The 25,940-nt window shown below is 42.2% G+C and overlaps 1 protein-coding gene across 2 annotated transcripts in view; it reads right to left on the minus strand.

Annotated features, from left to right (window-relative positions):
- The window catches only part of lin9 (lin-9 DREAM MuvB core complex component), a 60,153-nt gene extending 34,501 nt beyond the window's left edge, over positions 1-25,652 (minus strand). The window contains exons 1-6 of one of the 2 annotated variants that reach the window (XM_043687285.1): positions 25,634-25,652; positions 18,298-18,330; positions 14,410-14,504; positions 6,915-7,022; positions 4,235-4,368; positions 4,012-4,137 (exon numbers count right to left, since the gene is read on the minus strand). In XM_043687285.1, the coding sequence (XP_043543220.1) occupies positions 4,012-4,137; positions 4,235-4,368; positions 6,915-7,010 (356 nt within the window). In that variant the 5' untranslated portion in view covers positions 7,011-7,022; positions 14,410-14,504; positions 18,298-18,330; positions 25,634-25,652. Of the gene's footprint in view, positions 1-4,011; positions 4,138-4,234; positions 4,369-4,743; positions 4,904-6,914; positions 7,023-14,409; positions 14,505-18,297; positions 18,331-25,633 lie in introns of those variants that run through there. The other variant, XM_043687284.1, reaches the window with a different exon arrangement.
- Positions 25,653-25,940: the final 288 nt, after the last annotated feature.

Here is a 25,940-nt window from a genome sequence, read left to right on the forward strand (position 1 = left end):
TCTAAAAAGTGAGATAACAATCTAAACATCAGGTCATAGAGAACTCAGGGGGCTAACACCTTCAACATATTGTCTAGCTATCACCATTGTTAACAGCTAACCTGAGAATGCAACTTTTTAAAAAAAGGGTTTTGTGATTTACACATGAAAGAAGTGAAGCTATCACTGTATTCTAACAGATGAAAGGCTTAACAGACAATCAATTTTTCAATGTATAATTTCAGTTACATCACACTGCAAATTTTTGCTATAAATTCTGTGTTACGATCGAGCCCTCCACAATCACCTGATGAAGGAGCATCGCTCCGAAAGCTAGTGTGCTTCCAATTAAACCTGTTGGACTATAACCTGGTGTTGTGTGATTTTTAACTTTAAACTAATCCCAGCTGCCTGCACATGGTTCATATCCATCTATTCCCTGCCTTTTCTTGTGTCTGTCGAAATGCCTCTTTAATGTTACTATTGTATCTGATTCTACCACCTCTCCTGCCACCTCCACCCTCTGTGTAAAACTTGCCCTGCACATCTCCTTTAATCTTTACCAGTCTTACTTTAAACCTATGCCCTCTAATATTTGACATGTCCACCCTGGGAAAAAGACTCTGACTATCTACCCTATCCATGCCTCTCAATCTTATACACTTCTACCAGGTTGCCCATCAGCCTCTGGCATTCCAGTGAAAACAATCTGAGTTTGTCCAACCTCTCACTATAGCTAATACGCTCCAATCCAGGCAACATCCTGGTAAACCTCTTTTGCATCCTTTCCATAGCCATGTTGTGGTAACCAGAACTACATACATATCAGTACAAATGTGACCTAACTAAGAGTTTTATAATCACTGCAACATGACTTGGCAACCTTTGGCCCTCAATGGCCCGACTGATAAAGGTAAACATGCCATACGCCTTCTTTATAACGTTATCCACTTGTGTTGCCACTTACAGGGAGCTATGGACTTGCACTCCAAGATCCCTCTACATAGTAATCATCCTAAGGGTCCTGTCATTTACTTTATACATACCTTTTGCATTTGATCTCCAAACATTTGCCCAGTCTAAGCTCCATCTGCCATTTCTTACCCAACTTTCCAACTGATCTAGATCCTGTTGTATCCTTTAAAAACCTTCCTCACTATCCACAACTCCAATTTTTCTGACATCTGCAAACTTACTAATCAGACCACTTTTATTTTCATCCAAATCATTTATATATATTACAAACAAAAGGTCCTGGTACCAATCCTCGTGGACCATCACCCCGCTAAAACTATCCTCTGTCTTCTGGGACCAAGCCAATTTTATATCCCGCTTGCCAACTCACTGTAGATTCCAGTCTACCATGATGGACCTTGTCAAATGCTTCAGTAAAGTCCATGTAGACAATATCCATTGCCCTACTCTCATCAATCATCATTGTCACTTTCTCTTCTTGTGTCCCTCAAGGATCTAACCTTGACCTCCCTGTGTGAAACCCCACAGACATTCAAAGGCACAGCATTTGTTTTCATACGTACGCTAATAATATCCAGTTACACTTCACTGCCACCACTCTTAACTCTTCTGCTTTGCTAAATTGTCAGACTGCTCATCTAAAATTCAGTATGGGATGACCAGAAATTTTCTCCAATTTAAATACTGGAAAGATGGACACCAATGTTTTCAGTTTCCAATCCCTAGCATTCAACCCAATCCTCTCCCAGACAGTATGCGACTAAACCAGACAATTACGGGTCATATCTCAGAACTTGAGATGAGCTCCTGATTACATATTCACACCACCACTGTGATCGGTCATCACCCACTGCCTGACTTTACCCATCTCAGCTCCTCTATAGCTGAAACCTTAAATGTTGCTTTTAGACTTGATAATATTAAACAGTTATAGCTGGTCTGCTATATCCTACCTTCTTTAAACTTGGTCATCAAAAGCTCTGCTGCCCCAATCTTAACTTGTATCAAACCCTGTTCCTCTAACACCCCTATCTTACTTGGTGGCTCAGTGGTTAGCACTGCTGCCTCACAGCACCAGAGACCCAGGTTCGAATCCTGGAGTTTGCACATTTTCCCAGTGCCTGTGTGGGTTTCCTTCGGGTGCTCCGGTTTCTTCATAATCCAAACATGTGCAGGTCAGATGAATTGGTCAAGCTAAATTGCCCATAGTGTTCAGGGATGTGTAGGTTAGGTGCATTAGTCAGGGTAAATGTAGACTAATAGGGTAGGGAATGGGTTTAGGTGGGTTACTCTTTGGAGGGTAGGTGTGGACTTGTTAGGCCGAAGGGCTTGTTTCCACATTTTAGGGATTCTATTCTATTCTACAGACCTATATGGGCTCCCAGTCAGTCAATCAATGTCTTGCCTCACCATTCTGTCTTTATTCTTTCCTGACTCACAACTTGACGATCTGCATTCAGGTCTTTGAGCATCCCTGCTATTCATTGCTCCACCAAAGTGGAGATACCTTCGTGTGCCTAGGGCCTGAGCTCTAAACTTCTCTCCCTAACCCCTCTTTAGGCAAGTTGTGATCAACTCACCCAACGCTTCCCCGTGTGGCTCAATGTCATACTTTGATTTATAATGTTCCTGTGAAGTGGCTACTGCACAATGTACATTATTACAGGGGTTATTATTGTACAGCAAATTGCTGCCTTTGTCTCTTAGCCTGCAATGCGGTCAATGAACACTGCAAACCAGATTCAACACTTGTTCAACTTCCTTACACAGTCAGAGATACTGTTTGGACAACGTTGCAGCTTGTTAGATCACTCCACAGGGGCAATGGGTCAGGACTGTGAAACAGGGGATGCAAGTAGGCCAGGCAGAAGTAGCAGGGTTACTTTCGCTGAAGCTACATCAGCAAACCAATTGGATGCTCAAACCCATCTAGCAGTTTTGGTAATGGGCTGAGAAGTGGCAGATGGAGTTTAATTCAGGCAAATGCCAGGTGCTGCATTTTGGGAAAGCAAATCTTAGCAGGACTTATACACTTAATGGTAAGGTCCGAGGGAGTGTTGCTGAACAAAGAGACTTTGGAGTGCTCCTTGAAAGTGGAGTCACAGGTAGATAAGATAGTGAAGGCAGCGTTTGGTATGCTTCTGTTTATTAGTCAGAGTATTAAGTACAGGGGTTGGGAGGTCATGTTGCAGCTGTACAGGACATTGGTTAGGCCACTGTTGGAATATTGCGTGCAATTCTGGTCTTCTTCCTATCGGAAAGATGTTGTGAAACTTGAAAGGGTTCAGAAAAGATTTACAAGGATGTTGCCAGGGTTGGAGGATTTGAGCTAAAGGGAGAGAGGCTGAACAGGCTGGGGCTGTTTTCCCTGGAGCGTCGGAAGCCGAGAGGTGACCTTATAGAGGTTTATATAATTATGAGGGGCATGGATAGGATAAATAGGCAGGGTCTTTTCCCTGGGGTCGGGGAGTCCAGAACTAGAGAGTATAGGTTTAGGGTGAGAGGGGAAAGATATTAAAAAAAGAGACCTAAGGGGCAACGTTTTCACACAGAACCTGGTACATGTATGGAATGAGGTGCCAGAGGATGTGGTGGAGGCTGGTACAATTGCAACATTTAAGAGGCATTTGGATGGGTATATGAATAGGAAGGGTTTGGAGGGATATGGGTCGGGTGCTGGCAGGTGGGACTAGATTGGGTTGGGATATCTGGTCGGCAAGGACGGGTTGGACTGAAGGGTCTGTTTCCATGCTGTACATCTCTATGACTCTATGGCTATGACTTAGGCAGCTGCCCAGAGATAAATTCACAATGGGACCATGACGATGTGGTTGTGCTGGTGTTGGACTGGGGTGGACCAAAGTCAAAAGTCTCATGACCAGGTTATAGTCCAACAGGTTTATGTGAAATCGTAAGCTTTCGGAGGTCTGCTTGGGGCTTGTGATTCCAAATAAACCTGTTGGACTATTAGCTGGTGCTGTGAGACTTCTGAGATGGACTTGGGTCTTGAGTTCTGAAGCTGTGTGCTTGTGTTATCACTCTCCTCGCTACACTTACCGTCGGGGCTTTCCCATTAGCCTCCGGATTTTGCCCCACTCGACTCTGGTCAGTTTCCTAGTTTTTAGGTTTGGGAAGGACTCTTTCAGGCACACGCAGAAATCATTATCGCCCTCAAAAAGTGGCCTAAGAAACAGAATGGATTAGAACCTGCACACAAGGGATAGAGAAAGAAATGCACAACTTGCGGAATTAAATATCAGGCAAGTCAGATGAAACATACTTATCGATATTTGAGTAAAACCACTCGTAGATACACCACTTGTGGGCCTTGGGAAGTTTCAGCAAGTTCCTCAGGCGCAAACCAATCTTCTGGGCGACCTTCTTATCAGGCGTTGCCATGGTTGCAGAATATTTCTGACAAGAGATCAAGTTTATTGAAAATAGAAAAGATATGCACATTTAAAAAACAAAATGATGTTTAAAAAGACTGAATTTGAATGTTTTAAGTTTTGATGAGGAAACAGCAAAATTCCAGACATTATGTTGGGGGGAGGGGTTTTGCTTACACTGACTTGTTACACGTGTGTCAAAGCCAACCCACAGTAATAGAGCGAAAACCTTTTGACTTTACAAACACCGTGAGGAATGTGTTTGGACAGCCTTGGCTCCATTTCTAAATAGGCAAGAATCAAAAACCCAGAAGACCAAAGTGTGGCAAGGTCAGAAGCTTTCGGATGACTGGTGTAGGGAGAAACTGAAAAACATCACTGTTGTTGAAAGAGCTGCTACCTGTTGAAGCAGAAATCAGCAGTTTTAGATTGCATCTAAATCTTGGGCCAGGAGAAGTTCCAGGACCAATTCCAGTCTGAGCCAGGTCAGGAGCATTTCCAGGGCCAGGGCCAAGGCCAACCCTGGTCTAGAGTGTTTGAGGTTAACACTCAGTCCTGTACTGAAAGACAAATGTCACTATTTAGCATCAACTTCCTCAGACATGAGGAGAATAAGTATTTCAGTAACTTGCTCACAATTGTCTTCAGGAGTAAAAATGCAACCTTCAGAGTAAAACTAGTGTGTTACTGTATAATAGAGTTTCAGACTTCTGGGCTTCATCCGTATGTAATACAGCCAGTTCCTTAGGGTAAACAGCAGCAAAGAGGACATCACAGGTAACTGCAGTCAACTATCTGGAAAGAAATCTTCTTGTCTCCCAATAACAATCCAGGTGTTTGTTGAGTAAGTTCAGTCTTTTTGCCCCACTACTGTTTTAGAAAATTCATTTCAAGATCACAGTACACTCCAAATTCTCCCAGTGCTAAGGCTAGGCTTGCCATTTTAAGCCATGTCCTGTTATCATAATTCAATTTACTGCTCTATTTGGTCATGTTATATACTGAAGCAAATTCTCTGCTCAGTCACTCCCTTTGAAGACTGAAAGCACCAGGTGTCTTTGGCGTTTGTTGGTGTGAGGTCATTTTCAAGCTCCTCCCAGAAATATTTATTGACATGATTCAGTGAGAACAAGACAGCACTCAATCTGTTACAACCAGCACTTTACATTTGGCTTAGGAACAACATCCTTGGTTCTACCTGGTATGCTTTTGGAGTTATTCTCATTTTATCTGGTTGGAGTGGTTTTCACAAGTGCAAAGTAGGCAGGAGAGACTTCCCCAACAAAGAATAAAGTGAGTTGCTGGAGGCTTAACATGGACCATCAGGCTGCTCTGGCCGATGTTACAGCTGCTCGCAAGCCTGTCTTTTAGTCAGAGATCATACACACTGCAGACAAACTTTTATCCTGTGAACTTTTCTAACAAAGCTCTTCACATCAGCCAATCATAAAACAAAAAAAAAAGAAAGAATTGCAGATGCTGGAAATCAGAAACAAAAACAAAAATTGTTGGAAAAGCTCAGCAGGTCCAGCAGCATCTGTGGTGAGAAATCAGAGTTAACGTTTTGGGTCCAATGACCCTTCCTCAGAACTGATAGTAACTAGGAACAAGTTTTTTTTTCATGCAGACGATAAGGTGGGGGAGAGGGGGTAGAGAGTAAACGATGGGTGAAAATAGAGCCAAGAAAAGAGAAGAACAGTCAGACAGATAAAGGAGTGGATAACCATCAGCTTAGGAAAATGAATAGTTAACAATGGGGATTATTAGCAGCTATCAGTGGGTTGTGTGTAATAGCGGTCTTCGGATAACAAGCCCTGGTGTGTGGGGGTTGAGGTAAGGTCTTGGAGAAGGTGAATCAAGCCCTAACATTAGGGAACTTGATATTGAGTCCAGAGGTTGTATAGTTCCCAAGCCCCAAAACTGAGCTTCTGTTCTTCCAGCTTGCGCTGAGCCTCGCAAGAGCACTGCAGCTAGCCTGAGACAGGTGCTGACCAGAGAACAGGGTGGGGTGTTGAAGTGACACGCAACTAGAAGCTCGGGGTCATTTTTGCAGACAGAATGAAGGCGTTCTATAAAGCGGTCGCCCAATCCACACTTCAATTCCTCAATGTGGAGGAGACCGCATTGTAAACAGTCAGTACAGTAAACGAGATTGAGTGAAGTGCAGGTAAAGCATTGCTTCACCTGGAGAGTGTGTTTGGGCCCTTGGATACAGAGGAGAAAGGAAATAAATGGGAGGTATTACACCTTCTGTAGTTGCAGGGGAAGGTGCCATGGGGCTGTGAGGGGGTGTTGGTCGTGAAGGAGGAGTGGACCAGGGTGTCCTGGGATGGGAACAGACCTCGTGTAAGGCTGACAAGGGAGGGGATGGGAGGGGAATGTGGGTCTGGTGGTGACATCTCGCTGAATGTGACAGGTTCGGCAGCTAATGATCCTCTGGATGTGGATGTCGGTGGGATGGTAGATGAGGACAAGAGGGACCCTATTGTTGCTGTGGCAGGGGGGGAGGCGAGGGCTGAAGTGCAGGAAATGGGTCAGAAAACATTTTTTTCATACTTATGGAGGTCATACCTGAGGTTGCATGGCAACTCGCGGATTCCTTTTGGGAGACTTGGTGCTCTGCAGCTGCCTCTCCTCCTCTTCACTCAACAGGCATCTCCTTTTCATGCTTCTTGTTGGCTGAATGAATACAACATTGCACCAAAAGTCAGATCCACAGACACAAGAAGAGATTTCTAACAATTACTGGGATTGTCCTAACATCACAAATATATTATTACAGAGTAACATGTAGATGATCTAAGGAACCTCACCAATTTAGTGGTGAATAATAATGGTCTTTTCCCCAAGGTAGGGGGAGCTCAAAACTAGGGGACATTTTCAAAGGTGAGAGGAGAAAGATTTACAAGAGACCTGAGAGGGCAGCTTTTTCACAGAGGGTGGTTCGTATATGGAATAAACTGCCAGAGGAAGTGGTAACTGCTTGTCCAGTTACAACATTTAAATGACATTTGAACAGGTACATCAACTAGAAAAGGTTTAGGGGGATATGGGCTAATTGCAGGCAAAGCAGAACTAGTTCTAGTTTGGGAAACTTGGTCAGCATGGACTGGTTGGACTGATGGGTCTGTTTCCATGCTGTATGACTCTAAGCCACTTTCTGCTGAATCAAGGTGCCAACCTCCTCATTGGCTATGTTTTCTATACCTTCCAGCATTTTATCTTTCCGGACATTTCCAATGCTGAGCTGAGATGAAAACAATAGTACAGACCTGGCATTTGACTGAGAGGGCCTCACAGGCAGAGCTGATCATTTCCACAACCTTGCGTTTATACACGCACACTCTTCTGGACAGGGATCTGGGGCAGGAGTCGAAGTTGATCCTCAATTTCAAATAGAAAGTTCTCAGAGCCATTTTCACCAACTACTCTGGAATAAACAGAGGATCTGACCCGGGAGCTGCCTGGTTCTCACAGGGCAATGCACTCAGCTGTGGTTTAACAGCAGGACTCATTTAGCTCATAAATCGTTACAGCAGCTAGTGACAAGGGTTTATTCAACCAGCCTGGAATACATGGGAATAGACAGCAGGTAAGAAAGGCTGCACTGCGGGGTGGGAGGTGTGTGTCAATGTGGTGCCAATACTCTTCTTCTCCACATTTGCATTGGTACAAACCTGGGATCACACTGATTGTGGGACATTCAGACATGGCCTCTCTGGGTTGGTGGGATGCAGCACAAACAGGGACAGTACTCATGGACCCCAGTGCTGCCCCTAGCTCATCATGGGCACAGAGGGCCCTAGATATTGCTCCTAGTAGTAAATGGGAGCGATGTGGTTGGGAGAGGCTCGAGACATGATGTGGACGGATGTTGGCTTGTACCTCTTTGCTCTGCAAATCCATATAATTACTCCTGAGCATTGAATGCACTTTTGACCATTTAATAACAAATGATAAAACAGCCCAAACACAGAGCAAATAGTAGAATAAAGGCATCCTCAGAAGATCCAGCCAGCCCATTCACAATAGGAAAGCAAGAGTCCAGACTGGAAACTCAATATGGATAAGTTTACAGCAAGAGAACTACCAGCAGGTCAGGATTTAAATAAAAGCTTGCTCTGCCAACAATGAACTTAGGCTTTAAATGCTGTAAATTTGAGGGAGGAAGCTGAAAGAATATACTGAACTTCAGTGACAGACTGTGTCAATAAATGTCTGGTATCTATCTCCCTGCTCTGACAATGGAGTAAATGCAGTACTATCACTCAACTCATAAGAAGCCCGTTCACACGGGTGAATTCTCTGAGGCAGACCTCCAGATTTGAAATCAGCCCTGGCACAAATAGTCTGATGACATAATCTCCGTTGTTAATATGAGAGATTCTTTAGCATGGCTGTGATGTTTTGCTGCTAATCTGACCTTTCAGGATACTGATCAATAATACAGCCAGGCCTCTTGCAAAAATAAATGAAGGTCAGCTGGGAAAAAAGGTCAGACACTTGTGTATTTGAGTGCCCAGGGCAGAAACCAGTGTGAAATGGACAACATTCTGCCTCCGTTTGTGAAAAAAAAATAGTTTTGTTTCAATAGCAAAGTGAGACAGTCAGAACTATCCTATTGTATTAAAGTGTAAAATGTTCAAACCTACAAGTTCACGCTCTGAAAGTTCTTCACTTACTTTCTGGTTTTCCTTCTGTCACCTTTGTTACACAGAATTTACAATACAGAAACAGGCTATTCAACCTAACTAGTTTTTGTCAGTGTCTGTACTTGACCTGCCTTCCAAACTATTTACTTATTGCCATTAAACAGTGGACCTTCTGACTCAGCAGAAAAAACACCAAAGGAGATTTACTGGTGTGGGAATGGAATTACAGAAATAATTCAGGCCACAATATCCATTATGAAGAGAAAATGAGACAAGTAGGTCATTAAATTTCACACTAAGTGGCATCAGGTATCTAGAGTCAATACTTTAAAAGTAAATGGACAGAGCCACCATTTATGAATGTGACCTACATTAAGGAATACAAGTGCTAAGAATCTTTAGATATTACCCAAAATACCATACCATTTTAGTAATTGTGGAAGAAATAGCAAATTAAGGCTGTGCTTAGAAACACTTAAAAATGTTTTACTCCCAACTTCCCTGTTCACCTGATTCCACTGAATCTAAACACAACTACTGATATAAATGTCACTGGGTGTTAAGTCCACTATGGGTGACCTGTTTTCTGGGTGGACTACTCAATTTCACACATTTAGACAATGAGTCAATGGACGGAGAGTGGACATTTCCATGTTCTGAGTAGAAGGAAACAAACTATCCAATAATTTTATTGACACAATCTGGTCAGAGGTTTGCTGTCAACACTTGGTATGTTTCTGCTATGACAGGGGATTCATTAGCTTAGATTAGATTAGATTACTTACAGTGTGGAAACCGGCCCTTTGGCCCAACAAGTCCACACCGACCCGCCGAAGCGCAACCCAACCAAACCCATCCCCCTACATTTACCCCTTCACCTAACACTACGGGCAATTTAGCTTGGCCAATTCACCTGACCTGCACACCTTTGGACTGTGGGAGGAAACCGGAGCACCCAGAGGAAACCCACGCAGACTCGGGGAGAATGTGCAAACTCCACACAGTCAGTCGCCTGAGGCGGGAATTGAACCCGGGTCTCTGGCACTGTGAGGCAGCAGTGCTAACCACTGTGCCACCGTGCTGCCCACCGTGTTGCATTACTGCTCTGAAATCTACAGTCTCACTGCATGCGTTGTTTTGCACAAGATCTTTTTCCACTCATCACCACAGTGTTCAGTGACATACCAAATTTTCATCTCAATGTTCTATATTCTCCCCTGCCCATCGCTGAAATCCTATCAGCCTTACAATTCCCAGATTTCCCAGTCATCCTCCAAGATGGGTCACTTGTGCACCCTGTCCCATCAGCGGTAGTTAGGGCTTATCTAGATTTCTCTATGATCCCAGCTGACAGTAATACTAGACCAAGTCAGATCCCATGGTTAAGTCCCATAGGAACGGGTGTAGGCCATTTAGTCCCTCAAGCCTGTCATACCATTCAATAAGATCATGGCTAATCTGTCACCCAACTCCATATGCCCAATTTGGGCTGATATCCCTTGATATCCTTGCTTAATAAAAATTTGGTTATCTCAGGTATAAACTTAACAATTGAATTAGCATTGGCTTCCGATTGAGGAAGAGTGTTCCAAACCTCCGTGGCTCTTTGCGTGCTTTCTACCATCTCTCCTGAATGGCCGCTCCAATTCTTTACTATTGCCCTCTGATTGTAGAATTTTCAACAAGTGAAAATAGTTTACCTGTCTATCCTGCCTTTTCCTATTAATGTCCTGAAAACCTTGATCAGATCACCCTTCAGCTTCTAAATTCTAATCAGCAAAAACCAAATCTTTCCTCATAATTTAACCCCTGAAGTCCAGGTATCAACCTGTGTCAACAAACCTCCATTGAATTGCCACCAGACAAAATATCTTCCTGAAAATGTGGTGCCCAGTGCTGCTCACAGTACTCCAAGTGGGGTCTAACTCGGGTTTTGTATAATTGTAGCGTAATGTCTGCATCCCTATAATCCAGCCATTTTAGGTATAAAGGCCAGCATTACATTAGCCTTTTGGATGATTTTCTGCACCTTGCTCGTGGGATTTTAAAGAGGGAGGCACCTGAATCCCCAAATTCCATTGGACATGCACTATATTTAACTTGGTTCTTAAAAAAAAAATCTCCCATCCGAAATGGATAACCTTACACTTCCTTATATTAAAATCCATCTGCCACAGCTTTCTGCTAATTCACCTTAATCTAACAATACCCTTTTGTAATTCTATCCTGTCATCAACACTGTACAATGCTGACCGATTCTGTGCCATCAGCAAATTTGGATATTTGACATTTTATGCCATTATCCAAATGATTATTGTGAATAATTGAGGCCCCAACACAAATCCCCGCCGGATACTACTAACCATATCCTGCCAATTTGAATACCTACTCATTATTCCAAATCTCTATTTCCTAGACTCAAACCATTTCCTACACGTCAATGATTTACCCTCAAACCTGTAGGTTTTCACTCAGCTCGTACAGGACTTCATCATATACTTTCTGAAAGTTTACATGAACAACATCTATCTACCACCTATATCACCTCTTCAAAAAACTCTATATGATGTTTGTCAGGCATGACCTACTGTTCATGGCTCCATGCTGACTTTCCCTGATTAACTGAAATTTTGAGCTGATGAACCGTGACTATCAACTCTGACAATTTCCCCATCACAGGTGTTGAGCTAACTGATCTGTAATTCCCTGGTTTCCCTCTGTCACCCTTCTTAAAAGTGACATGAGAGTAAATTTCCAATCCAGAGGTACACTTCCCGAATCCAGGGAACTCTGAAAGATTATGATTAGGAGCAGCGGCAATGTGCTCACCTACCTCCTTTAACAGCCGTGGATGGAAAGCATCAGCTCCTGTGGATTTGTCACACTTCAGCTCCATTAAATTCCCCGTTATTGATGATTTACTTCAGCTAATTCTATTTTGACTCTGTCCCTAATCCTGATTTTTTTTCGGATTTCCCGTCAGCTATCCTCCATTGCTGTTGTGAATACTGAAGCAAACTAATCAGTGAGCATGTCTGCCATTTCCCCATGGTCCTTGACAATAACGCCACTCTCAGCCATCAGTGGACCAATAATACTCTTAACCAATCGCTTTCCCTTTACATAACTATTAAATCTCTTCTTATTGTCTTTTCTGTCCCTTGCAAGTTTCCTTTCATAAGCCTTCTTAGCTGGTCTTATAAGCTACTGTGAGACCACTGTTTGGTCTTTGTATTCATCCTATTCTGTGAGATCTGTACTGTTCTTTGCCCTTTTTGAAATTTTATGCTGTCCCTTACCCCCTTACGTGTCCACAGCTATTTTGTTGTGAGGGGAAGCTTTCCCTTCATGGGTACAAACAGTTTGTAAATAGATTCAAATATCATTGCTGTTCCTCAGTTGCTTTACTATTAACAGAGCTTTCCAGTCTACTGTGGAGTCTCTGTCTTATCCCATTAAAGTCTGCCTTACTAAAACCCAAAATTCTAGTATCTGAAGTTAGTTCATCTCTTACATCAGCTACATGAAACCTGATGCTATGATCACTATTTGATAGATGCTCATGAACAACTAGGTCACTAATTAAATCAGGTTCATTGCTCATTACTAGATCTGATATGGCTTGTCCCCTTGTCACATCCAAGGCATATTGCTGTAGGAAACTGTCCCGAGCACACTAGAGAAATTCACAGACTTTCTGCTTCATTTCATTAGTTTTATTTTTGCTATTTGTTTACTGTGGTCAGTCACTGAACATAACTGCCACAGATTTCCAAAGTACTTTTAACAAAAAAAAGTTCATTTAACTCAAAAAGAAATAAAACATATTTTACACTATACAGGAGCTAGATGACACTTATTACAAATATCAGAAATAAAAATTCAACCCTTTTACTGTCAAGAATCTGACAGATATTCAAACTTCAGTGAAATGTGACTGTCTCCACTTTTAAAAAACCCTTGTTCATTTGATATAGCCATAATTGTTTTATTTTTGGCGCATTTCTGCATTTACTCAATTTCCTTTAGTCAACATCTCCTCCTGAGACACTTAAACAAACTACTAACACGGCTCACTTATTTCTTAACATCGGTTCCTTCAACTCCACTTCCATATCTTGCTTCTGGAGCTTCTCTCCTTCACCGACTCAGAACTTAATTTCTTCTGCATTGATTGTTTTGGAGACTACTAAACTGAAGTGTTGCTTTTACAGACCTTGTCACTGGCGGCACGGTGGCCCAGTGGTTAGCACTGCTGCCTCACAGCGCCTGTAGACCCGGGTTCAATTCCCGACTCAGGCGACTGACTGTGTGGAGTTTGCACATTCTCCCCGTGTCTGCGTGGGTTTCCTCCGGGTGCTCCGGTTTCCTCCCACAGTCCAAAGATGTGCGGGTCAGGTGAATTGGCCATGCTAAATTGCCCGTAGTGTTAGGTTAAAGGGGTAAAGGTAGGGGTATGGGTGGGTTGCGCTTCGGCGGGTCGGTGTGGACTTGTTGGGCCGAAGGGCCTGTTTCCACACTGTAAGTAATCTAATCTAATCTAATCTAATCTAGTCACTCTGAATGACCAGCTTCTCCGAAAGAAACCGGTATATTTACTGACCTCTTAGTTGCTTCTGTCTTTCCTAAACAACTTTTCTGTCTCAGTCTCCCTGTGTCATAAGACTCCTTAGTGCTAAGCAGTATTCCCTGGTTTTCTCTCTTCTACACTGTTTTCTAAAGAACTGAACTATTCTCCTTAAGGACTTCTTAAAGCCTTATTTAAGTGCATGTAAACACATTGCCAAACAACGATGCACTACTCAGAACTCAAAAATGAGACAAAAACATCCTTCCCTTAACTCATACAATATAGAGATACATAACAAACTAATGCAATACATAGTTCTTCAACTTCAAACCGGAGTTTTCAAATAGTAATAACAATATCTGAATCTTCAGCACACTCTCCCTGAAAATGCTGCTTAAAGGTATCCCTCTTGCACCACGCGTTTGACAATTGTCCTAATTTTCTTTTGCTCTGGGTTAGTTCTTTATTATTATACTTTTATGAATTGCAGTTTACTCCATTGAAGATGCTCTATCAATGAAATGTTATTGTTTTGGAGGATCAAGCAGGGAATCAATCTACATGTAGAACTGGGAGAAGAATGGTCAGGTTACTTCCAACCAATCCAATTACTGTAGACCTGAAGCACTTTTCCTTCACAAGTCAGCTGTCCTACTCAAGAACAAAACTGTACAAAAGTTGTCCACATTTTATCGTGATCAAACTGGCCAGTTATGTCATCAGACACACCATTTCTTTTCAAAGCAATGTTTAGCAGAGAGAGAAGAGAATGCATTCCCTTTCATCCCTTCCATCAAGCATTAAAAACTGTTTCAAAAATGACAAATAGAATAAAGTGCCTTACAGTCTGAACAAGAGAGCAGGCGTTTCTTCCTTTCCATGGAGGAGTCTTGGATAATGCAATGTATTTCTCGTTCCATGTACTGGACAGGCTTCCTTCTGTTAGAGACAAAGACACTGGGTCTCAGAAACTACCTTCACCCTTTCTTGCTGATGCCTGGTGGGCGAATACATATGGTTGAAAGTTGTACACATCAGAGAGAGTGGGGAGACAACACTAGCTCTGGGTTCACTTAGCAGTTTGGTGAAGCTAGCCACAGAAATGTTTGCCTTTTTCTGCCAATGCTTTGACTTTGAATGATTGTCTTAATACCTGACCTCTCAGTGCTGCCAACAGCAACCGCTGCAAGCTCCCACTCATACTACACCACTTACCTGAATGTTATACACACCTCAAGTGCCCAAGTCAGCCCACATTCGGAAGCACAAAACACTAATTATTCAGGTAGGTATTTATGCCAGGCCATTCAACTTTCCTATAATCAGGCCAGGCTGTGCACCATTCGTGACATGATTTTAAGAGTTAAGCACACACACAAAAGTGGACATCAGGAGTCTAAAGATAGTGATATTGTATATGAATAGATAAAGATTTCCTGTTTGGTATTCCTGACAATAAACTAAAAGGTCATATTCAGCCTTGACTGAAGGCTGACACCTGGCATTGTCCTTTTCAGAGTATAACTGAGCGACTGTGGATTTACATTACAATTTTGTGTTATGCTTGCCATCTAATAAGTTCACAATTTTGTTAGAATGCATGTTAAAATTTAATTTACCGTGCTGCATGCAGGACTTCCTAACTGCCCAAAGAGAACAGGAACCAGAGTTTATTTGAAGGCCAGACCATTACAGTCATAAATTGCGAGTAAAGTTCAAGCAGTGCCTAGTCTGAACATTAAAGCAAGGTTACACTTCTGAAATGATATGATCGTTGGGGTATGGTTGTGGAGTGTTACCTTTCTAGTAACTCGGAGGACATGCCTAATGATTGACAGTGGCACGCTTAAAACCCATCACAGTAGCATAGGAATTCAAATTCAGCTAATTAAAAATGAACAGCAACAGTGACCATAATGCCAATGAATTATTCCAGACAATTATATAGCTTTAGCAATATCTCTTTTTAACATTTTTCCCACCCTCTTTCTATTTATTGCCATTTAATCTCAAATTTATCTCAAAACGTAATATTTGGGAAGCAAGTCTGACACTATTACCTGGTTTGACCCGAGAGTTCAGACCCACAGCAATGTGGTTGATTCTAAACTGCCCACTGAAAACAGCTAGCAAGCCACACTGTTATATATTAGATGACCTTTCCAAGGATAGGGGTGGCATGGTGGCTCAGTGGTGAGCACTGCTTGCCTCACTGCACCAGGGACCTGGGTTCGATTCCAGCCTCTGGCAATTGTCACATTCTCCCAGTGTCTGAGTGGGTTTCCTCTGGGTGCTCGGATTTCCTCTCACAATCCAAAGATGTGCAGGTTAGGTGAATTGGCCATGCTAAATTGCCCATAGTGTTCAGGGATGTGTAGGCAGGGGAAATGTAGAGTTATAGGGTAGGGGAATGGGTCTATGTGGGATACTCTTGGAGGGTCGGTGTAGACTTGTTGGGCCAAATGGCCTGTTTCCACACTGTCGGGGATCTATGATTGTAGGGCTGGAGTGTAAATACCAGCTTTACATATGTATTAAAAAAAATTCAATGTGTTATATCCATGATTCAGTTAGAATGTGTATATTCCAAAAAAGTTGCAACCATTAAGTTGGTCGTGGAGATTAAACAGTAACAAAATAGAAAGAGGGTGGGTAAAATTAAAAAGCAGAGGTAACTCGAAGGCTATATAAATCACCAAATACAGCATCCAGTTTTGAGCAATGCATTTGCAAAGCCCTGTTTAGAACCCTATCTTGAGTATTCTACATAGTTTTGTACACCCTATGTTAAAAAAGATAGGATGCAGGGAATGCAGATTCACCTATTCATTACCAGGGCTCTAAGGGTTCAAGTAACAGCAGCAATTATTTGAGTTGGGCCCATATTGTTTGGTATTTAAAAGTCTAACGTATGGTTTGATTCAAAAGTTAATATTTTTTGAAGAATTGAGGGAGTAAAAACATTGAGTATTTGCAGGTATCTAGGACAAATGATCATAATCGTAAAACCTTAACAAGGTCATTCAAGGAAGAGAAGTTAAAAAATATTTTTTCATGTAAGGGTGTTGTAATGTGAAACTCTCCTCCAGAAATTACAGTGGCTGCTATAAATCAAATAATAAATTTTAAAGTTAAAAATCACACAACACCAGGTTATCCGAATCATGAATAAATTTTAAATAAGAGATTGACAACATTTTTCTGACCATGGGTAAAGAGTGCAGTTGGATGGGTTATGATTCAAAATCTGGTCTCACTGAATGGCCAGGTGGGCCGGATGCCCTGCTCCTGCTTCCTTTATAAGTTATAACTCATTCAGCAGGCTGAATGAAGTGAAGTGCCCCAGATTAAGCACAATCTCACAGATTACCAGTTACAATCTGAACACCATGAAGTGACAAACAAAAGCTGGTTTCATAACGGCACAGATCATTTCTGGATTCCACGAGGGCAGCAACCTCAAGCAGGCTCCCTGCAGTCACCCTACTCAATCTCTCTGTCTCCTTCATCCTGGTGACAAACTTGGAAGGACTGGATTCTTCAGGAGAAAGTGAGGACTGCAGATGCTGGAGATCAGAGCTTAAAAAAAGCGCAGCAGGTCAGGCAGCATCAAAGGAGCAGGAGAATCGATGTTTCGGGCATGAGCCCTTCTTCAGGAATGAGGAATAAGATAAAAGGTAGGGAGGAGGGACTCCTCTTTTAGCCTGCTTGGCACACCCTCCTCATTCCTGAAGAAGGGCTTATGCTTGAAAACGTCGATTCTCCTGCTCCTTTGATGCTGCCTGACCTGCTGCGCTTTTCCAGCAACACATTTTTAAGCTCTGGTTTCTTCAGGAGTTTGGCATGGACAAGAGAGCTGGTTTTATTGCTGTGAGTACGTAGGTAGGGGCAGCGAGTGAGTTCACAAACTACAGGGTGCTGGAATCCGAATTAAAACACATCCCCTACCATATCCCAGCATTTCCCATGACTAGCTCACCTCCCCTGCACACCCTGAACACTACTGGGCCAATTTAACATGCCTAATCCACCTAACCTCCACATCTTTGGACCGTGGGAGGAAACCAGAGCACCTAGAGTAAACCCACATAAACACAGGGAGAATGTACAAACTCCACACAGACAGACAGTCCTCCAAAGGGGGAATTGAACCCAGGTCCCAGGTGCTATGAGGCAGCAGTGCTAACCACTGAGCCACCATATCAAGAGGCAAGAGTTGCTATTTTGAATGATTCCGCTTGGGACTGTGTCTACGGAATAATGGAAAGAACAAGTGCTCACAAATCAGCTAACAATGCTAGTCAGTCAGCTGTGTGGCACACATTTAACAGAAAAGCTAGTTATTTTTTTTTTTAGGAAGCCTGAGACAAAGGTCAACTGAGTGATATACTGGTAGTTTCCCTACCTCTGCGTCAGGAGGCCCAGGATCAGGTCTCACCGGCTCCAGAGGTAGGTCATCAAATTATTAGACAGGTTGATCAAAACAAAATTCACACTGGGCCTTTTGCCTAGGAAACAATAGTTTTGACTGGATTGGAACCAATGAGACATTTTCTCTATTGGCTAGAAGGGTATGATGCGAAATAGTCTGGGCAGTTTGTTAGGTTCTAGGTTGCTGAAACACAGTGGCAATCTTGTTTAATAGGCTAATGGATGGCTCAGTAAGAAAAGATGGTGACATGCAAAAGAAAGCAGTATATGCGAGATAAAAATACAAAATAAAATCTCTCACCTTTCAAACTCACGAGAGCCTTTGCTGAAGAGCCTGCAAGTGGAAATGATTGACAGTTGAATTAGTTCACAGGAGATGGGCTAACGTTTCAAAACATTAAGAAAAGCCTTTCATTGACAGAACTGAATTATAGAGGATTAAAATCAGACACACAATGGCTCTCAGAGCTCCTTAGCATCACTCCAGTTTAGCAAGCACTATTAATACTTAGTCAGCAGTCCTATTCACTTAAGCAAATAATTGATGAATATCGCTTTAGTTACTGCAAATAATTGTTTCCCATCTGAACCTTTCTATTCACTGCAGTTAACTGGAATAATTATTGTCTTCAACCCATTTCTAGAATATGCCCAAAACTTTCCAACTTTGATATATCTGATACTTCTGAAAGTCCAAGAGAACCATGCAGGAGACCCCGGAGGTCTTTCTCGTTAACTGGTTTTCCATTCTGATGAAGGCAATGATACACGTGGATGCATGGAATAGAGGAAGTATGATTGGTGAGTTATAGGTACAGATTGCCACATAGAATTATGATATCATGGTGGTAACACCATCTTAAAGGCAAATAAATATTCTCAGTTACAGGGTATTCAGGTTAACAACAGTAATGCAGTATTGGAGAAAATTAGATTAGATCCCCTACAGTGTGGAAACAGGCCCTTCGGCCCAACAAGTCCACACCAACCCTCTGGAGGGTAACCCACCCAGACCCATTTCCCTCTTACTAGTGCATCGAACACAATGGACAATTTAGTGTGGCCAATTCACCTGACCTGGAGGAAACCAGAACCCCCAGAGGAAACCCATGCAGAAACGGGAGAATGTGCAAACTCCACACAGACAGTCACCCGAGGCCAGAATCGAACAAGGCTCCCTGGTGCTGTGAGGCAGCAGTGCTAACCACTGAGCCACTGTGCTGGAGGTGTGGAGGAATTTTCTTTTGAGGAGAGGTTATGTAGATTGAGCCAGAGCTAAGGAACACGATGTGTGCGATTCTATCGCTTAATGTAGTCAACAACTAATGGGGAGAATGTAGACGAACAAATCTACAAGGAAATTACAGAGAGATCAAGCGTTATAGATACAGTCGCTTGGCTGCACAAGAACTTGAGTATTGCTGAAAAAAAATAGATTTTTGTCAAAGCTTTTTGCCTTGCACCCATCAGGACAATTTGCAAGGATACCAGTTTAAGGGGAAAAATCAACATTTATTCAGGATGAATGAAGAGTTCTGATTGGTTGGTAAGTGGTCTCAGATTGTTAGTGCCGCTGCCAAAGAGAATACACCTTAATACTGATTGACAGTTAATAGCAGACATTGTCTAAATTTTGAACCAGGCAGGTTGACTGACTAGTTACAGCATTGCCCTGATAAATAATTCATAGAATAGCAGGCACCAATTTTGTGAAATTGAAAAAGATGCAGTAATTTTACATGTTCTTTCTGTCTGAAAACAACATGGCCCTGTGAATGCAACTTCCATACTCAAGTGCCACACAGAGATTCATAAATATGCCGTCAGCGTAATCCCTTGCACATTTTGGATTAAGTAGTAAATGTTTTCCAAGTGAAGAATCACATCTAAACATTAGACACTGTTGTGAGGTTTGCCAGTACAGGTTGGTTGGGTATGGTCAGTACCTTGCTTGTTGGGAACAGCCAAATGAAATGCTATTTGATGCAATCTGCTAGCCTTTGAGATATATGGCCTATATACCCTGCATCACACCAGCACTGCAACTGATCTACCAAGTTACTCATTCATGTGATTGGCAAAATGTCTTTTTGGCATGAAGACAGCACCTTGCTAGTGGTGAGCACCAAAGGTTTCAGCAAAAGGTGAAACTAGCTGTTTCAGTAGTAGGATGACTTGTATTCACCACGAACAAGGTGCTGTCTTCAAGCCAATCACACAAACGAGTAATGTGGTATATGAATTTCAGTGTCTGGGAGATGCCAGGCATATAAGCTATACGTCTCAAAGACTGGTGGATCGCATCAATCAGCACAACCCTTTACCTCTTTGGAACAAGTTAGTGACAATCAGCTCACGTTTGCAAAGCAGACAGCAGTGTTTAACACTAGGTATGATTCAGGATTTTCCAGCAAATTGCAGAAAGTGAGTGAAACTACACTGACAGACAATTTAGGATTATCAGTCAGACTGCTGCAAACTTGTGCCAATGCCCAGGCAAAATTAGCATTAACCTGACTGGCTTAAAATTTAAACAAAGCCGGCTATTAGCTGTCAATCAGATGCATTCTCCATGGCAAAGCCTGACCAGTGTCCACTTGCCAACCAATCGCTGTTCTCCTCTCATGCAGTATAAATGTTGGTATTCCCCTTAAATTGGTATTTTTGCGAAATGCCCAGATGAGTGCAAAAAGCTGTGATAAAATGTGTCTTTCTTCAGCTATACATTACATATTAATATTAATGGGGCATCTTAATAGGAGAAAGTGAGGACTGCAGATGCTAGAGATCAGAGTAGAGAGTGTGGTGTTGGAAAAGCACAGCAGGTCAGGCAGCATCCGAGGAGCAGGAGAATCGACACTTTGGGCACATGCTCTTCATCAGGAACTCAGAGATACTGAAATTTATATATCACATTACTCATTTGTGTGATAGGCAGAACAATGTTTTGGCCTGAAGACAACATCATGTTTAGTGGTGAACACAAGTGTTCCAGATTCTTGTTCCTCGGATGCTACCTGACCTGCTGTGCTTTTCCAGCACCACATCTCGGATCTTAATTAAATAGACTGGTACAGTGGTAACATTAAGGGCAGAGAAGGACAAGTTGCAAATTGCATTCAGGAGAATTTTGCACAGCAGTTTGTGTCTACTGCAACAAGAAACGGGTACTGTTAGACCGGATTCTTGGGAATGACTTAGACCAAGTATCAATGAGAGATCACTTAGAGGATAGTGATCCTTGTATCATAGGTTAAAGATGGTTGTGGAAAAGAACAAGGAATAATCCAGGGTAAGAATAATTAAGTGGGAGAGAGCGGACTTTAATGGGGCAAGAATGGAGCTAGGCCAAATTAGCCAGAACCAAAGAACAAGACAGCATAGGAATAGATCCTTGAGCCCCCCAAGCCTGCGCTAACATGTTGCCCTTCCAGGCTAAAACTGTCTTCACTTACAGGATCCATATATTCATGTACTTGCCCACGTGAGTCTTAAATGCTGCAATTGTGTCAGCTTCCACCACTACCTCTGACAGCATGTTCCAGGCATTCACTACCCTCCGTGTGAAAAACTTGCCTCGCACATCTCTTAAGAATACCCTGCCCCCGCACTTTGAACCTGTGTACCCTAATAATTGACCCCTCCACTTTGGGGGAAAAAAGCCTAATACTTTTAACTCCATCCATGCCATTCACAATCTTATAAAGATCTATCAGCTCACCCCTCAACCTCCTGCATTCCAGTGAAAACAAACCCAGTCTATCTAACCTTTCTTCATAGTTAAAATCCCCAGACCAGGCAACATCCTGGTAAACCATTTCTCTGAAGATAGGCTGGAAAACCTTTGTTATAAAAAGGGGAGATATGGACCAAGCGCAGGCAGGTGGGACTAGTTTAGTTTGGGCACGTGGGCGGTATGAACTGGTTGGACTGAAAAGGTCTGTTTCCATGCTGTATGACACTATGATACTGCAAGGTTTATTAACCATGCCCTCCATCTTAAACAAATGCACAAATGTACCAAGATCTCGCTCTGTTTCTGTATACCCTTTTATTTCATCCATTCTCTCCATGATCTTTCTACCAAAACGTATCACCTTACAAATCTCTCCATTGAACTTCATGGGCCGCCTACTCCACTAACATGTCCATATCCATTTAGAGTTCTTAACTGTCCTCTTCATAAATTACAATGCTTCAAGTTTTTATAATCTATGTCTCCAAGATGTAGTTGAAAAGTGTGGCGCTGGAAAAGCACAGGTCAGGCAACATCCGAGGAGCAGGAAAATTGACGTTTTGAGCTCTCCTCATCTTCTGTTGCTGCCTGACCGGCTGTGCTTTTCCAGCACCACACTTTTCGACTCTGATCTCCAGCATCTGCAGTCCTCACTTTCTCCTAGGCTCTTAGACGTAGGTCATTAATATAAATCAGGAGAAACAAGGGTCCCAAATACTGACTCTTGGTGAACTCAATGACTTCTCCACAGTTTCTTTAAATATTGTAACTTTACCTGCATCCACCACTTCCTCTGGCAGTTCATTTCACACAAGACTGTGCAAAAATGTTCCTGCTTGTGTCCTTTTCAAATCTTTGCCCTCTCACCTTCAAAGTATGTTCCCTACTTTTGAATTCCCCATCCTAGGAAGAAGACCTTTGCTATTCACCTTGTCTATGCCTCTCATGATTTTATAAAACTCAATTAGGAGGTTGAGCGGTGACCTAAGCTCCAGTGAAAAAAGTCCCATTCTTTCCAGTCTATTTTTATAGATGAACCCTCCATTCTCTGTAACATTCTTATCAATCTTTTCTGAACAGTCTCCAGTTTAACAAGGTCCTTCTTGTAACAAGGTGACCAGAACTGGACACAGTACTCTAGAAGAGGCTTCACCAACACCCTGTACAAACTCAATATGTCACAACTCCTATGTTCAAAGGTCTGAACAATGAAAGGCAAGCGTGCTAAACTCCTTCTTAACCACCCTGTCTACCTGTGATGCAACTTCCAATAAACTATGTACCCAAACCCCTAGGTCTCTCTGTTCCAAATCACACAATTAATGCTAAGGCCCTGAGTGGTATGTCCTGTTCTTGTCAGGGTTTGCTTTTTTGGTAATTCAAACATTTATCTAAACTAAACTCCACAGCCTTCTGCAAGAGTGAGTTCCACAGATGCACTACACTATTGCTGAAGAAATTCTTCAGCACAGTTCTGAAGGATCGTTCCTTCACTCTGAGGCTGTGTCCTTGGATCCTAATTTCACCTACAAGTGGAAACATCATCTTCACACCCACTGTATTCAGGCCTGTCAATGATATGGATATGCTGGTGTTGGATTGGGGTGAACAAAGTCAGAAGTCACAGGACACTGTGTTGCAGTCCAACAGGTTTACTTGAAATCACACCAGCTTTCAGAGCACAGCCCTTTTGACAGGTGCAGTGACAGACAGGCACACAGACAAGTTTATAGGCAGAGAGAGCAAAAGATCATACAACTAGTGCGACTGCAGTGTCAGATAATACACCTCTGCAGGTGACTAAGAGCGTTAGATGGTGTGTCAAGTGTTTGTAAAGTCATTGACAGTGCTGTACGGTCATGTCAAACAGGCAGGGCGATAGGAACATACCCGACATCTCAGGTCAGACACTGAATTGTAGGTGTGAGGCTTTGTTTAGAATCTGTCTCAGTTTTAACCAGGAATCAGAATAGTTTTATTCCAAAAACTAGAATGTATAAGATGCCTGTTAAGATTCTGTAAGCTTCAATGAGACTTCTAAACCCCAAGTAAAGGCCCAGAGTCCTCAACGCTTATGAGGAGCCTTTCATCCCCTTGAACATTCCTGTGAACCTCCTTAGAGGCCATAACCATTCTTAGACCCGTGCCCAAAACTGCTCATGACATTCCAGATTCAATCTGACTAGACTCTTATGCAGCCTCAGCAGTACATCTCTGCTCTTGTAATTGAGCCATCTCAAAATGAATGCTACCATTACATTTGCCTTCCTAACTGGTAAATGTACCTGCAGGTTAGCCTTAAGAGGATCCTGAACTAGGTCTCGCAAATTCATTTGGGCATCAGATTTCTAAAGCCTTTCCCTGTTTATAAAATAGTCTATGCCCCTACCCTCCTACCACTGTGCATAACCTCTGACTTCCCCACAATGTATTCCATCTGCCACCTTTTTGCCCACTCTCCTAGTCTGTTCAAGTCTGAAGCCTTCCTACTTCCTGAACACTACCTGTCCTTCCACCTATCTTTGTATTGTCTGCAAACTTAGTAATATCCAGACAAAAAAAGAAGCAAAATCTTTTCTCACCCAAGGCCACGAGTCTTTGGAATGGCTTCTACTACCTTTTGAGGAGAGAATATTTAAATATTTTTAATAGCAGAGGTAGATTTTTGCTGGTGAGCAAGGACTTGAAAAGCTATTGTGAGAAGGCAGGAATATATAGTGATCGCATCAACCATGATCTTATTATGTGGTAGAGCAAGATCATGCAGCCCATTCCTGCTGCTGTTAATTCATATGCCTGGGATATGCATGAAAACAGGATGACAAGTAGGAGAGGCAATTTTAGAATTAGAAGTTAATAGGTTCTAGTGGTGGACCTTCAATCTGAACTGCTGCAGTCTGTGTGCTGATGAGGTTAGCTCAGGATTTTGTGACAATGATCCGTATCCAAGTCAGGATTATACACAGTTTGGAGCAGATGGTGTTCACGTGATGTTTTGCCCTTCAGTGACAAGATCTCACCCCCCTAGATTAATGTTCAGCCACTTTCTCAACTGAAGTTCAGTGAGTTTCAATATTACATTTCTATCTAATTTCATCTGAACAAAATCAATGCAATTTCAACCATGTTAGTTCTCATTTTATTACAACTACAACAGAATATGTGTGAAATTACTCCTTTTGCACTTAGGTTGCAATCAGAAGTGGTAATTGCAAAACATCAGTATGTGGTTTCGGAGCTAATGACAGTGGATTGCAAATATACTATTTTCAGAAGTGTGAAGAGTTTCATAAACATACAGCTCATGAGACTTTAATACTATCAGGATGCAGGACACACCTTTCAAACGCATGAAATATTTGGATATCATCAATAATTACCAAATTCCAAAATGCAGTGTCTTTAAATCAAAGCTGCTGCCAGTGCTGGTGTGATCTGAAAAGAATGAATTCACATGGACCATCTTCCTACTTTACTATTGCGACCACATTTCAAACGTTTCTTTTTGCTCTAAACTTTTGTTTAAAATGGCCAACCAGTGAATTTCAAACTGATGCCATGTTATGTAGAAATTGAAACAATTAAGTTTTGAGAGGTTTCTGAGGCTAACCTTAATAATCATTGCCTGATAATATCTATCATAAAAGACTCAATCATATAGTGTCTTTTTTCCCCTCCCTTACGTGGATTGGTAATAATACACTAGACCCATACACTATAGGATCTCTATTTCCTTATGTAGAAGTGGAACCAACAACAGCTTTACATTCATGTGGTTAAGCCAGAACACTGTTAGGAGCAGCTGAGTTTATGATGTGCAGGTGTATGAGATACAGAGTCACTACATTTCATCTTCTAATCTGATTGACTACAGTCAGAGACTGAAAATTTGTCACTTTACCTTTTACGAATCCATTACCCAATCTACTGTGGTTTGGGCAGATATAGTTTAGGGTTGCAAACAGGTTTCATTGAAGATTGTAGCCTGGGATCTTCATTAAAATGTCATTCGTATGATGTTTGCAACATCTTATGCACACCAACCTGCATGTGGGCTGAAGATGGAGCAATCACCTAAATAGCATAATCAGACAAGGGATTCAAAAATGTGTGGAAGACTGGTGGATTTATAAAGTAGATCAAAACTACTCAAAAGACCAGATTTTCAGTTAGCTGGTATGAAGTAGACAGAACCTGCACTTCTCTTT

The sequence above is a fragment of the Chiloscyllium plagiosum genome, chromosome 3 (genome assembly GCF_004010195.1).
Source record: "Chiloscyllium plagiosum isolate BGI_BamShark_2017 chromosome 3, ASM401019v2, whole genome shotgun sequence".
NCBI classification, from domain to species: Eukaryota; Metazoa; Chordata; class Chondrichthyes; order Orectolobiformes; family Hemiscylliidae; genus Chiloscyllium; species Chiloscyllium plagiosum.